Source organism: Anopheles moucheti, chromosome 3, assembly GCF_943734755.1.
Source record: "Anopheles moucheti chromosome 3, idAnoMoucSN_F20_07, whole genome shotgun sequence".
Lineage (NCBI taxonomy): Eukaryota > Metazoa > Arthropoda > Insecta > Diptera > Culicidae > Anopheles > Anopheles moucheti.
The window spans coordinates 21956622-21971113 of record NC_069141.1 but is presented as its reverse complement, the minus strand read 5'-3'; the positions used below and the strand labels follow the sequence as shown (position 1 = coordinate 21971113).

At 45.9% G+C, this 14492-nt stretch overlaps 3 protein-coding genes across 4 annotated transcripts; 1 reads left to right on the top strand and 2 right to left on the bottom strand.

The window, feature by feature from the left end:
* Positions 1–172: 172 nt before the first annotated feature.
* Positions 173–2288, bottom strand: LOC128302454 (guanine nucleotide-binding protein-like 1). Its single transcript, XM_053039280.1, has 4 exons — positions 2130–2288; positions 1687–2039; positions 1482–1628; positions 173–1409 (listed from the first exon to the last, which is right to left on the bottom strand). The coding sequence occupies exons 1-4, from the start codon at positions 2206–2208 to the stop codon at positions 225–227; spliced, it is 1764 nt and encodes a 587-aa protein (XP_052895240.1). The 5' UTR covers positions 2209–2288; the 3' UTR covers positions 173–224.
* A 373-nt stretch (positions 2289–2661) lies between these two features.
* Positions 2662–7300, top strand: LOC128300844 (GATOR complex protein Wdr59). 2 transcript variants are annotated; one of them, XM_053037058.1, is made up of 5 exons: positions 2662–4551; positions 4630–4928; positions 4995–5127; positions 5773–5802; positions 6649–7300. In XM_053037058.1, exons 1-5 carry the CDS (start codon positions 2680–2682, stop codon positions 7207–7209), a joined length of 2895 nt encoding a protein of 964 aa, XP_052893018.1. In that variant the 5' UTR covers positions 2662–2679; the 3' UTR covers positions 7210–7300. The 2 variants fall into 2 exon arrangements, with proteins under 2 accessions (XP_052893018.1, XP_052893019.1); XM_053037059.1 differs by lacking the exon at positions 5773–5802.
* A 1584-nt stretch (positions 7301–8884) lies between these two features.
* On the bottom strand, positions 8885–10024 carry LOC128304827 (replication protein A 32 kDa subunit). Its single transcript, XM_053042065.1, has 4 exons — positions 9933–10024; positions 9631–9849; positions 9128–9554; positions 8885–9060 (listed from the first exon to the last, which is right to left on the bottom strand). The coding sequence occupies exons 1-4, from the start codon at positions 9943–9945 to the stop codon at positions 8979–8981; spliced, it is 741 nt and encodes a 246-aa protein (XP_052898025.1). The 5' UTR covers positions 9946–10024; the 3' UTR covers positions 8885–8978.
* Between the last annotated feature and the right edge of the window lie 4468 nt (positions 10025–14492).

Below are 14492 nucleotides of genomic sequence, written 5' to 3'. Positions count from 1 at the left end.
TCTACAAGGAACTCCAAGCAAACATGTTGCCTAGTGCCCCAAATGAGTCAAATTTGCTAAGCCCAAACCCGAAAACATGGTAAGAGCTCAAAAATGTTATATCCGAGTTCGTTCACTGAGAGAAAAAGTAAATGTAGTAAATGTATGAACTTCAACATTTATTAAAAGCGTGATTTAAAACACAATTTACACGTTACCAAACATTTATCTTCAACTGTGCAATTTTACTCTGGACTGCCGAGTAGTTCGAACGGATTTACTGTTCGTGAGCTTGCCGGTGGAGAAAGCGTGCTATTTGGGTCTTCGTCTTCTTCATTATCGCCGTCATTGCTTACACCGGCCATATCTTCCGTATCCGTGTCCGAAAAGCAATCGTCCTCATCATCGTGGCCATCGTTCTCGACGATTGCTTGAATTTCTTTCACCCTTGCCAGGCCCGGATCTGTGGACAGTTTCTCTTTCTGCTGATGGAAGCCGATAGGTTTAAGGGAAAGCGTGATTTTACCGTCCAGTGCCATCCGGAGAATACTGTTTGCCGCTCGGTACGTGTCGGGTCGGGCCGCTTTCGCCGTCAGGAATCCTCGTTTGATTGCCCACGCATCACAAATATCGATCGGTGACCATTCGTCATTATCGTTTTCCGGATGCTTCAGCGTGAGTAGCTGCACCAAATCGAGCCGTTCGGCAAGAAACCGTATCGAGCCGTACGGTTCGCGCAGTTGAGCGATCGGGTAACTTCCCATTAGGACTTGCAAACGTCGCGGGGTGGAGGAAGGAAACACCAAACCCGGACAATCGCACAGCCGTACGGTGTTGGTTAGAAAAATCGTTTGAAAGTGTTTCGTGTGACCTGGCGTGCGACTTACGCTTACTACCTTCCGACCCATGACAGCATTCAGTAGCGATGATTTACCTACGTTCGGAAAACCGACGCATCCAATCGTAAGCACACCATTTTTAAATTTTACATGCTCTTCAAATGCGAAATCCTTCTCCTTCTCGTGCGTTCGCTCCGATACTAGCTTCTCATCTTCGTCCATGTCCACGTCCATGGGAGCGTTACGTTCCTCAAGAATCTTTTGTTCCCACGAACCCAAATCTACCTCATCTCCAACGTACTTGCGGCAAACGTCGTAGATCTGTTGTGCTCCTTCCGCGGCCATTCGCATACGGCCACGACGGCGACGGATTTTTAACCCATGCTTGCTTTCCTGCTTGCCGCGCAAATTGTACGAAGGATAGGACGTGAACAGCACCACTTTGATGTGAGGATACTTTTGTTCGAAGTATTGCTTCCAAGCTAGCACTGCCTCGGCTTCCACCAGGTCAATCTTGTTCATGACCAACATCATTCCTTTGCCAAGCTCCTCCGTGACGTACTTGTACAGCGACGGAGGAAACATTAGTGTCTGGAATGAAAAAAAGGTTAATTGATTTGTTTCGGTTCGAATAATACTCTAGGACTGCGCCGAAGTACGTACAGGGAAACGAGCATCCACTATGATTAAAACTATGTCCGACAACTCCAGCACGCGCCATAGCTGTCGCCACGTTTCAAGATTCAACTCACAGAAGCTTAAAGATTTCATATCATCGTAATGATCCTTCTCTAGCTTTGTAACGTATTTCTGCAAAGAAATTCCAATTATTTAATAGAGCTACCAAACTCCGTTTGATTTAACTTACAAAGAAGTACCGATTTTCATTGCCATCCAGCTGCTCCTTGGACATCTCGTAGCACCATTTTGGCCTTGTGGGAAAATCATATTGCTGGAAATAGTTATCGCCCAATTCCATTTCCTGCTCGCTGCAGTACACTAGCCCTTTCCGGGCTTCTTCCTTCAGTTCGCGCAACTCCTTGGGAGTTTCCCGATGAAATTGCAGCACATATCGGTTTGTTTTGCTGCGTGGATCCTTCAACGGTTGCATATTGATCTTTTCAATATTCTCACCAAACGTCCTCGGCATATCACTGTCCTCGCTGATATCGCTCGATTCTTCATCCTTAAGATTTCTGATTAAGTTGTGCGAAGTGCTGCCTGGCAAGATGAAACAATAAAACAACCAATCAATCAATGCAACTAGCGCACCACGCATCTAGAACCTTCGTCGTGCGGGTCTTAGCTTACTTTTGGCTTGTTTTTTCGCTAGCAACTGTTGTTTCTTCTGCTTTCCACTAAATGGAACCTTGCGCCTTCCCTGGGGCATGATGAATCTTCGTGCTGGTTGGTAAAATCACTCAGTAACAATTGCGATTCCAAAATAATCGCTCTCCAGGCAGCTCTTCGCGTGTTTACTCTTGGTTGAAAAAAGGAAGCTGTCAGCAGGTTTGTTTACAACTTGTTACACCGCCAGCTGTTACACCACATTGTAAAATAAAAAAAAGACCCACGGAAGCTCAGCCGTAAGGAAATAAAAGTTAATATACTGGAGTTATAAAACATTAGTCAATATCTTTCGTTTTAGCGGTAATTAGCAAATAGAATTATTATTATTTGCCTTAAAATTCAAACCAAACCACTACACCACACTGCGTTGTAGTTCCAACTGTCCAAACAAATGTCATTGCTGTCAGCTAATCATCGATATAAACATAAACAATACCCCAACAAGTAGCGATAATTTTTAGCTTTTTGTGCTTGAAAATGGATAGAGCAAAGGTTGTGTAAATTAAAGAAAATGTCCTCGTTTAACGAATCCAGAGCCGGTGGAAGTTTGACCGGTTTGATCGGCGTTGGTGGGGCGGGAGCCGTCGGAAGTGAACCACTATGTCTGCAGCGCAAAAGTAGCTGGGTACGGGAGTACCGAGATCTGCAAGCAAACGTAATGTCCGTCGATTGGACCGGATCGTGGATTCTGTTGGCCGGTCGGCGTTTGCTCGCCCTGCAGTCGCTGCGTGACTATGAAGCGACGGACGCCAGTAATCCACGGATGGACGATACGATCGATTGCGGTTTGCGAAAGTTTCAGCGCCACTCGAAGTATGAAGTAACGGCGGCCGAATGGGCCATCTGCCAGAACAGTCAGGAGTACTGTGCGATCGCAACCTGCCAGCAGATCGAGGTCGTCACGTGGCGGTCCGGCGAGCCAACCCTGCAGCACTCGCTTCGAGCGCACACCCGAATGATAACGGACATCGATTGGCACTCGAAGGTGCCGCACCTTCTGGCCAGTTGCTCGATCGACACGTTCACGCATCTGTGGGATCTACGGGACCCCCGGAAGCCTGTACTGTCGCTGAGTGCGGTCTGTATGTCCGGTGCCAGTCAGGTGGGTTTTAATCGGGTCTCGGGGAATCTGGTCGCCACGGCCCACGATGGCGACCTGCGCATCTGGGACCAGCGCAAAGGTTCGTGTCCGATACAGTACATCACGGCACACCTGTCGCGTATCCACGGTATCAACTGGAGCCACGATCACGAGACGAGCCTGTCCACCGCTAGCCAGGACGGTACGGTGAAATACTTCGACATAAATAACCCGCGGCGGGCGGAGAAAATCATCACGACGTCCTGTCCAGTGTGGCGGGCCCGGTACACCCCGTTCGCGGACGGTCTGGTTACGACCAGCGTACCGCAGCAGGGACGCGGCGAGAACAGTCTCCTGATGTGGAATAACTCCAAGCAGGACGCACCCATTTGCGCGTTGGTCGGGCATACGGACGTGGTGCTAGACTTTGCCTGGGGCCGGAAGAACATACACGATCCGGAGCTGATAACGTGGTCGCGCGATCAAACCATACGCATATGGCGCATCGACGAGGAGGTTCGGAAGCTGTGCGAACGCTACCCGCCGGACGATGACGATGGATTTATGATCGAGGAGGGCGGCAGCAACGCTGGAAGTGTTGGCCTTCCTCCTGGTGGCAAGTTTGCCATGTCGGGTTGTCCGAAGAGTCCGATGCGCGAAAAGCAACCGTCGGTTTCGTTGCAGCACGAATTTTCACTGCTAAATCCAAACATTCCACACATCGACATTGAGGTGTTGGATCCGATCAAACGTACCGCAACGGTACGAATCTCCGTCAATGGGTACGTGATAATGTTGCAGGTAAACTTCCCTCCACTCTACCCAAACAATGGCACCGTGCCGGAGTTCCACTACTGCCAAGGAACGTCACTCGACGACGCACTTTCGGTGACGCTGATGAAGGTTCTTCGAACCACTGCTAGTCAGCGGGTGAAGAAGGGCCGTACGTGTCTCGAGCAGTGTCTACGTGCGCTGGTGAATCACCTGAAGAAATCGTTCAACAATGGCGATCGTCATCTGCGGTTACAGTCGCCGCGATTGGAAGGTGCGCTCAGCAGTGCACTGCATGATGCTTGTGTGCCATTTCCTAAAACCTCTGGCGTTAGGTTTAGCCAGGTGGGAATTCTCGTGACGTTCTCGCGACCACTAAATACCAAGCGCATTAGCTTGAAACAACAAAATACCACTCCGAGGGCACTTTCCGCATTGAGTGGTGGTTATCTGGGCAATGTTATGGGATCGCAACCGATTCTGTACGCCCATCGGGATCCTAGTACATCTTCGTTCTATCTACCGGATAGGGTAAGCAATTTTTGGACATCTAATTGTGCGTATAAACGCGGGCTTCTTATCGTACTATGTACTGTGGTTTGCCTTTAGAAATCTTCTCGGCATCGAGGATCGTCGGTTAAAATAAACGTATCTCCCGTGCACGTGTACGACGTGTCGAAGATACTGTACGTTAGCCGTGAGCTAGCCGAGAACTACATCATCAGCACGACGAATGTGGCCGAAATGTGTCGCCATAATCGTGCGGCAGCAGAAAAATACGGTCGACCGGATCTGGTACAGTGTTGGTCCCTGGCGGAAATGATCGCTCAACCGAGCACGGAGTTCGAAACCGATGACGACATGCTGTGCTCACAGAACCCATTCGCCAAGAGTCTTCTCGAGTCACTGTAAGCGCTAAGGTAGCTTATAAGGTTTCTTTGGGATCTTACCAATGTTTTGCCGTATATTTTTAGGATCCATCACTTTGCACGCATACACGATGTGCAGACGGCAGCAATGCTTTGCTGCGCGTTTGGTCGGCACTGTCCATCGGCGCTGGAGCTTTCGATGAGTTCCAGCTCGAGCAGCAAATCAATTAACCAAAGTGTAAGTGAATCCATTCCACCAAAGGACATAAGAAAGCCCATTTCTAATCGAACTTCATTCGCTTAGCTCGGTGAAAATGCTACGAAACCAAGCCAAATCCGAGTTAGATGTTAGTGATTATTAGCGTACTTCACTTATACGATTAGCTCTTCGAACCCATAAGTTAAGGCGCATGTTACGGATTCCGCGGGGCTAATTGATAACTCTCATTATAGCATCCTCTAACCGGGTGGTCCGGTGTGGGTTGTTCCCTGCCCAATTTTTCATTATTTGCATTAATTAGTTTCTGTTTGTTTTAAAGAGAAGCAGATGCTCTTTCATCTAACATTTATGATAATTACGTCTCAAAATGAAGGTTTTAAGCAGGAAAAAAGACATACTAACTAATGAATTCATCGAATTGAGCTCTCACCCGCATATTCAACAGTCCAACAGTTTAATCCTTATGAATATCCCCAAACCGTTCCGTTCCTTCCTTTAACCATCCGCTTCTGGTAGTATCCATCTGGTTCTGGATTCCCCGGTGGGTTGATTGGGGGAAAACAGGGAGGGAAGGAAGAACGAGGGAGTATATCAGTCTGAGTAAGCGGTAGACATTCTTCCGTTAGCTTTTTAATTGTTTCTTTCCCCTTCAACTCATTATAGCACTTACTTAGCGGTCATCGAAAAATTAAGGTAAATCCAGGTATAGTTCTACAATTCCGGATGTGATTGTTATCAAAAGCCAAAAAAAAATCCCTCTCCCCAAAATTCCCTTTCGCACCCCCCAAAAACTGGAACAAAATTACCGTTTGCCTTGTGTAAACTAAGTGCTTCCAACTTTGAAGCACACGTGTCCTGTATGTGCCAGCCATTCCAGTCCGAGCGCGCGTTTATGTATGACTGATGTGCGAGTTTGTGTATGTGTGTGTGTGTGTGTGGGACTGGAAAAAGGAAACACGTGATGTCGGATGAATGTGCTTTACTATTTCTGTTTCACGTTCCGCTTTTACTCCTGATTGTTGAAATGAATCGTCGTCCCGTTTTTTGTGCTTTTCTGTTGCTTCTATGTGCTTTATGTTATTCCCCAATTTTATTATGCCCTGTGTATATGGCTTCCTTCTTTTGGGAGGGTCCTTTACTCCTTAATTCCTATTCCTAGCAAAGTATCCTGCAGCTTGCGCTTGCGCTCATCGCGCCACAGTGGTCATCGCTCATATTGGAATGCTCCTAACCACATTGTATGTACATAAATAAACCCGGGCTTCCAGGATCATTCTCGCGATTGAACCAGCCATTTACAACCGGTAAAGATACCAACGGTTCTGGAGGTACCGCCTGTGAAAGCTACATGTGCGTTGTGCGCTTGCCCCCCTTTAGTGTATTCTGTACGTGTGCTGGAAATGCTGTCTGCATTTTCCTTCCTTCTTGTCTGTGAACGGTCATTTCGGCGTTTGTGTTTACCCTGCTTCGAATCGTTTAATAATATCTGTACATTTGTTTTGTTCCCATTCTTTTTGCGTTCCGTGCTTCGGATGGCAGCCTAGCGGATCACCTTACCACACGATCCTGCCGGTGGATCCGTCCTCCAACCAAGGCTGGATATTGGCCCAGCAGTTGAAGCATCTGCGCAGCAACTCGTGGTCCGATTCGCTGGATGATATACGGCTCGGTCCAAGCGCGTCGGTCGGGTTCGTCGGTGACATCAACAAAAGTTTGCTGGGCGATAGCAATCGCTATCTGTACGATAACTTCAAGCGCAGCTACGCGGAAATGTTGTACCGCTGGGGTTTGCTGGTGCAGCGGGCCAAGGTGCTGAAATATCTTTCGAACTACGTCGATACGCCCCGTTGCGTAGAGTTTGTAACGGAATGCCTCAACTGCTGTCGGGTCGGTGCACCTGCCTGTGCGTCCTGTAAGAAACCGGTGCTGTACTGCAGCTTGTGCCGGTTGCCAGTAAGGGGTGCTGCGAACGCTTGTCTGCACTGTGGCCACGGTGGTCACACGGAGCATATGCGTATATGGTTCGAACGGCACGATGTGTGTGCGACCGGATGCGGATGTCCGTGTTTGAGCAAAAGCTCGAAGCTTTGTAATTTGTAGAGTAGTGGAACGTTTGCGTTTTATACAGTTTGTTACAAAGGAAGGGGAAATCGTATGAAATTTGTTAGTAAATGAGACATGTACGTTCGTACGTTTTTGAACGGCTCCTGGTATGATGTTCGGTTCGATATGAAATATAGAAAGAATTGTAGAGTCTGTTTCGGATAATTTTCAGTTTTGGTTCCGTAGAAATGAAAAGAAGGAAATCTCGAAAAACAAAAATTCACTCATTTGGTTCTTATTGCGGTATACGACAAAATGCGTACAAAATGTCTAGCCTTATGTTGTAATTTCATTTTGTATTCTCTTCAAATCTTCGAATATTTTTTCATTTATTACTACTCTTATGCACGTATGTTTCACCTTCTTACACTATATGTAAACCTCCAGCCTTTGATGGATGTAGGAACGGCACAGCGGACACTTGGGATCGTGGTAAATTAATGTACTGGCACATACTTTGCACAGGCAGAGATGTCCACAGGGAATAAAGGCAACGGTGCGTTCATTTTCTTGGCATATGATGCAAATTAAAACCGTCGATGGGTTCGGCGTTCTATCCCGCACTGTTTCTACCCGTCTGGCTCGTCTAGCGAGCAATGCCGCTTCAAGCGCTTCGTACATAAATTTGACTCCAGTGCGAACCCTTTCCTTCATCAAATTGTACATCAGTTTCACCTGTCCGCTGTCGGCATTCTGGTAGATGAGCAATGACAATGTCACTAGTATAACGGCCGATACCACAGGTTTATTGGCAATTAAGTGCATCATCAGGTTCAGTCCATCATCTTGGAAAAACAATTGTATATCGCACAGTAGGCTATAGCATAACAGCAGCAGTTGATACGGTGCGGTGATCAGCAACCATACGGCATCTCCGATCAGTACTGTGCTTTGTTTGGCAGACCAAACGATCAATCTCAGTAGCGACAAAGCTGCGATCATTCCTTCATAAACCGCCGTACCGATGAATTTGACGGCACCGTAAACCTTCCCGATGTTGGCGATGAAGAAGTCGGATGTGCCAACGATGATTGCTTTTGTATCCTGGATGAAATGGTGATTGTCTTCGTAGACGATCCGCGCGAAGATCATTACATTCTGCACGACCCATGCTGCTTTGCAGATGATGTGGTGCACCAAATAGCCGGTGTAGCAAATAAATGTAACGACGCTGTGCAGGAAACAGTAAAACGAGTATATGAAGTCGGCTACTGCGGCTAGGACCATCGTGGATGATTTAGTGAGGTTTCCGATTCGTTGAGATGAAAAGTTGCAACTACTCCACTCCGGTGGGATTATTATTGCTACATTCTATATAAGAATTTCTCCGAAACTGTTGAGGCAATCTTCACAGCAATAGCAAAAGAACCCAAACAAATCTTATCAAACGAAAAACTGCGATGCATTTGTTGTGACTTTTATCGCGCCGGTTCATAGTGAGCGCACGATAGGCCGTTGATAATGACAGCTGTGCAATACAATTGCCCAGCACATGCAAGGATGTGAACAGAAAGCTGAAATTAATATCTAATAACTCCTTTTATTTCCATGGATTCCATTTAATTCGGATTTAGATCGTCTACATGGAGGTGTGATATTTGATTTGCTGACAACGTCGCTTGACCGTGAACGATTGGCCAGACTCCTCCAGCCAAGACCGCGAATTGAGGATATGACGATTTGCTTAAGAGAGTAATAATTCAATCTTTATATCAGAGATGGGAATGAGAAAGAAGAATGAGTAAATGCATAAAAACTAGTGCGCTTTATGCGTCAACGCAAAAGAAATGTTCCGTGTCGACTGTGGTGTATATCATTCCTTCGTTCCCCATGTGGTCAATGATGCTCCTGGAAATAAAAAGGTCGATCGGTTAAAGCCGCATCGAGAGATAGATAGAGTAATCGCAACACTTACTGCATCTCGGAAGGATTGATGTGAGAAAATTTGGCTTGCAACTCCTTGCGACTGATACCGATATCGGAGACGTGACTTTTAATTGCCTTGTAAACCGCCAACTGCTTTCCGTTCAAACCCAACGAGGCACCAACCGAATCCGATTCCATGAACCCACCGTTCGAGGTGGCATTAGCGTTCGTATCGAAACCGGGTTCCGCCTTGCGTTTGCTGTTCTCTTCTCCCTTGTACCGGGAGTGCAATACCTCTAGCAGATGTGTGGTAACTTCGTTCGGGGAGTTGACCTGATCTATCTTGAAGATCATGATCGCCTTCGAACCACCTTGATCGCGGACGGAACCAACTACGCGAACGTACGAATGTTGCGCAATGTTCGGAGTGTTGGTAGCACCATCATCTTCCAACCAGAAGTGTGCATCAATCTGGCCTGTATCGAGAAGAAAGGGCTGAATGTAACAAGGGACCGACATGCTACCCACCCTGAACCCATTTCCTGTTCTTACCTGTGTGATCTTCCAGCTGGTAAGTTACTTTGGTTGATGAATAATCGATGTTTCGTGTGATTGCGACAAGCGTAATCATCGCATATTGGTGTCCGAATAAAGTTATGCCACCGTCTGCCGATTCCAGGACTTGCTGAATGACGAGCGGCAGGACGCCTTCTGCTTTGTTCTCTGATCCGGCACCACCGGATGCGGTCGCGTTAAAACCACCTGCACCAACTGAGAGAAAAACGGTATCGAAGGTAAAAAGCACGGTACGGTGAGCAGATAAATTAGAAAAGCCCAACAAATTCAATACTTACAGCTATCGTTCATTTTCGTAGAGACGTGGAAAACAACACAACACGGATTTTCATGAATTGGCGCTCAAACACAAGTTTGGTAAGGAAACAGGTCGGACCGTGTTTCAGTGTTTTGACAGCGCTGATTTGGTAGACAGTTCGGTATTGACAGTTGGGACTGAAAGGAAATTTTGGGTCAAACAGTGCGCCGAATAGGAAGATTGTTGGATCCATCGAGCGGGTGTGAAGGGAGGAAAGAAGGAGGAGGGGATTTTAACCGTTAACTCTAGTCGGGATGATTTTCCCATTAACTTTTTGTGAAAATGTGGCAACTTCTGATACTCATGTACTTTTATTGTTTGGTAATTGTTTGGTTCTCTTTCAGAAAATACTACAGGATTGTGGTTTAAACAATTATAAATGCGATTTTTCAGGATGTTTTTTTCATACCCGTTTTCTCTACGACCGGCATATCCATACATTTTGCATTAGGAACATAAATCTTTCGTCTTAAAAACTTCGGTTCTATTGGAAATTAAAATTTCGCACTTGGAACTAAACAGCGGGCATTTTTACATTTTTGCGTATAGTTTTGCTTCTTAAAAGTGGTGTTAAACACGCATTTTCTTTGAATTTTCATTTGGTTTGTAGCTCATAACATGGAAATTGTATATTACAATGTTATTTATCATAAATAACAACTGCAGTGTGCGATACACTAAGTTAGTAAAGTGCGTAAAGTTCAACAACGGAATAGTTGCCTCTGTTTCAATGTATTAATCCTGCGGTTTTTGTAGGTCATTATTTCATGGCCCTTCATGGACCTGTTAGGTCATTTTCAAAGTTTTGTTTCCAGAATACCGATTAAATTTTAAATGATAAAAAGGATGTGATGTCGAAAAAAAGATGCAGAAGGAATCAAGCATGAGAGCGAGTCTTGTCAACCTGCAGGCAATTGGGACTGCTGCCGTTCTGTCTGGTAGTGGCGGCTAATCAACCGATGACGCTGGCATGTAATATTGGAAAATTATTTATAACACCTCACAACACAATCCACCAGTAGGAAGCTGCAGGTGTAAAGCCAACGATACGATGTAGTCTGGGTGTCTGATGGTACCGCCAGCGAGCGGGTGGTTGTTTGCGGAAGGATCCCTCCGGTTCGGTTACATTAGAATGTCGCGTCATTAGCGTAATACATTTCGAGTGAGATTAATTTATGGCGATCGGTCTTCATACGAGCAGTAGGAAAATCGAGCAAAAGGAAAAGGAATCACTTCCAAGCCAGACAGAATCGGCACGATACTCTCTCTTGCTGGTGATCGCGAAGTGATCGCGCTTTTCTCGTTCCGTTCCTTGTGGGACGAATGTGAATGTTCGATCGAAACGAGGTGGGAACATACGCATTACATACGTACATATGCGAACGTTTCTCGTGTATCTTCATTCCGCTCCGGCAGGGGCAGGCTGCCCTGAGCAGTCAGCGGGTGATATTTATATGGGAACCAGAAGGAATCTTCCGGGCCCGGCGAGGGAGATCCTACAACCTTTGCTCCACTTTGTTCGATTGCTTTGCCGTTTGTAGATACGGCGGTTTGATCAATTCCTATTCCACGCTTTGCAAGCGTTTAATCACGTTGCTATTAATTTTATCCCGGTGCTCTCTCGCCGGACGAATCATGTCCGAGGAGTCCGCGGAGAAGCAGTAGTGGGGATGCAGATCTGGACGCATAATGATGTATAATAGTGCAATTACGCGGAGATGATAATGATGTTTAAGCTTGTGACACAATATCTTACCATTAGCGGCTTTGGTGCGGGGTTATACAGCGTCGGAAGTAATTCATGTCCGGTGGGAAAACGTCTAATCGTAGGATAATACGATGATTTGGGTACGGAGTTTGAGGACTTTAGACAGAAGATTTACATCATTAACTTCTTTTAGTATTATAAAAGATTCTTATGTTTATAAAAGGAATACTGCATCTATTTGAAACTCCGTTTCAGATGTGAAAGGTAATTTTTCACGAGCATGTTGTGATCATAATGTTGCAACATTTCTTTTCCCTCCTCCCATATTTAACTCGCAACAGTCGCATCAGAAAGGAACGGGCGGGGTACGGTGTAGATGGAACCACCGAGGAGGTAAATTACTCACACGATGACATGATCTGGGTGACACACAACATGAACGGTTCGGTTGATAAATTGTTGGCAGCTTGTTCACCGAGCGCAACTATCGGCAGTCCGTTTGATCCGGGTTTGATTCGCTCGGTTGATGTGTTTCTGTTTCTATTTAGCTTGTTGGTTTTGATGTTACATGCCGTATTTGAGGTTTTTGCCTTGCATGAAATGTGGAAGGGCGGCATAAATAAACTGCCACAATTTCTTAGCATAATTCGGTTATAGTTTATCTTCTTTAAAGTTTGATGTCGAATAATGAACAATATTGAAAGTTTCCCCCATTTGCCAATAGATGGCGCCACTGATGACATGATGTTAAATTCAAACCATGAGCAGGTAGAGTTAGCTGTCGCTGCAGAGATCTGACCGTGCTATACTTTTATTCAGCCCACAGCTAGGAAACGTTTGGCCAGCGCGTCCTACAGGTTCGTTCACATTCTTATCCATAACATTATGCTTCTTTGTCGACACACCATGCGCGTTCCATAGTGCAGCAAAATCGCGATCAAAAGCCGATAATTCAATGCCTTATTGACTTGTTTTTCAGCTCCACCCCATCCCCATTTCAGCGACAATCGCTTCTCCGTACCGCACGGGATGCCGCGCCGGGTTCTGTCCAGCTTTTCCCATTTTGCAGACAACCCGCTGAAGGCACCGCAGGCAAATTAAACGTCATCCGTAAATGGACGTCAGGCGCGGTCGGGCGCGAATTTACCGTCCTGCAGCTGGTGCAGCTTCCCGGCAGCGTTCAAGGTAACACAACACAGCGCACAACACAAAACCTCCCGATGGAGTGGTAATGGAGGTCTTTTTGCAGGCTTTGCTTTGTGTGTGAGCAGCACCAACAGCTGTAACCTGCGGTAAATGGGTTCAATCTGTGAAATTCGTTCCGTACGCTCGTGGAAGAATGAATATTTTGCGTTCGTGCCGCTTCCTTCCAGGCCTGCTTAAAGCCTGTCGGGTGGGATGAAAAATGTGGAATCAATTAGCGTCCCCAGTTGGAGCCTTGAAATTCGGACGTTCTGTGTGTCGTCACTTGGAGGCCTGTTTTTCAACCTCATGTAAGTTGAATTGAAGTCACCGCCTAAAAGGAAAACCGAGAATAGTACTCAACGTGAAGACTATTAGCCTTATTTGGTGTCTTTAATCAAATGAAGGAAGGAACGGGATGAGATACTCCCAACAATGGGAAGAAAACGGGTGACGGAATAATGCTGTTAAAATGTTTAAAAAATTCTGTCACCTCACATTCTGTCACATCGATCGCATTTCGGCAACTCGGAAGTTAGTTTGCTGCGTGTGGACGGTGTGCACAAATCGATTAAAGGAAATGTGGCGGTTATCCAACCAAACCCACTGCACTTCAGAACACGGTAGTAAATAATCAACCAGCCAATTAACAATAACTTATCAGGCGTGTGGGGGGGGGGGGGGGAGTATACGGACTGGTGGTCAAGGTGCGGTTTTTGTAGCACAGAAGGACCATGTGCGTGATGCGGTGATTATTTGCACCGACCACCCTGTGCGAGGCGTCACGCAGGGAAGTTGGGCATCCCGTTTTTGGTGAGGATATTCAATTATGTTGCTGCTTGAGCGGCGAAGGGATGGCATTTTTAAATTGCAACTCCACTGTAATGCCGTTGGAATGGAAACATTAAATCATTAAAACTATAGAGGCCATTCTTAGTCGCTTTTGTTGCGAATGTTGGAATTCAGCTTCCAGCGTCTTTAGTAAGTTATGGAGGAGTATGCAAAAAATGCCATACTAATACTACGTTATAATGTTTACTAACTATAGCTGTATGGCGTTTTCACAGATAGATGGCGCCACTTTAGGGACTTTGCCTTTGTAGAGTTCAATACAATATTTTGTATTCGAAGATACTCAAAAATGTACTATTAATAAGTGTAGGTTAATTAAATATCCTTGAAAGACAAAATACCTTTTATTGATTGACATATCATCCTTTTTCATCGAGAATTTTCTTCAATTCGATGTATTTGCTTAGTTTGCCTGTACGGAGCATTCTTCTAAAGCACCCGACACCATCCTACCCATTATTCGGTTCATCAAGAGCGCCCGAAACAAAACGAGAAACATAATTCCCGCGTCTTTCACGCATTGTAAAATGTCCACCCCGTTCAACGGACGCAGCTTCAGCGTGCGCGCGGGAAGAAAAATCAAGAAAGGTTGTATGCACCATAAATCAGTCTGCAGCAGTCAGGCCGGTGGGTAAGGACAAAAGGGAACGATGGATGGAAAATTTGCAAATCACTAATTGACACAATAAACTTTTCATGATAGCAATAGAGCATGCACCGAGACACTTCGGTCGTTTACTGGTTTTGTTGGGCGTTATGTCGTTCCGTTCCGCAACTCTATTTCATGCAAACATTGAC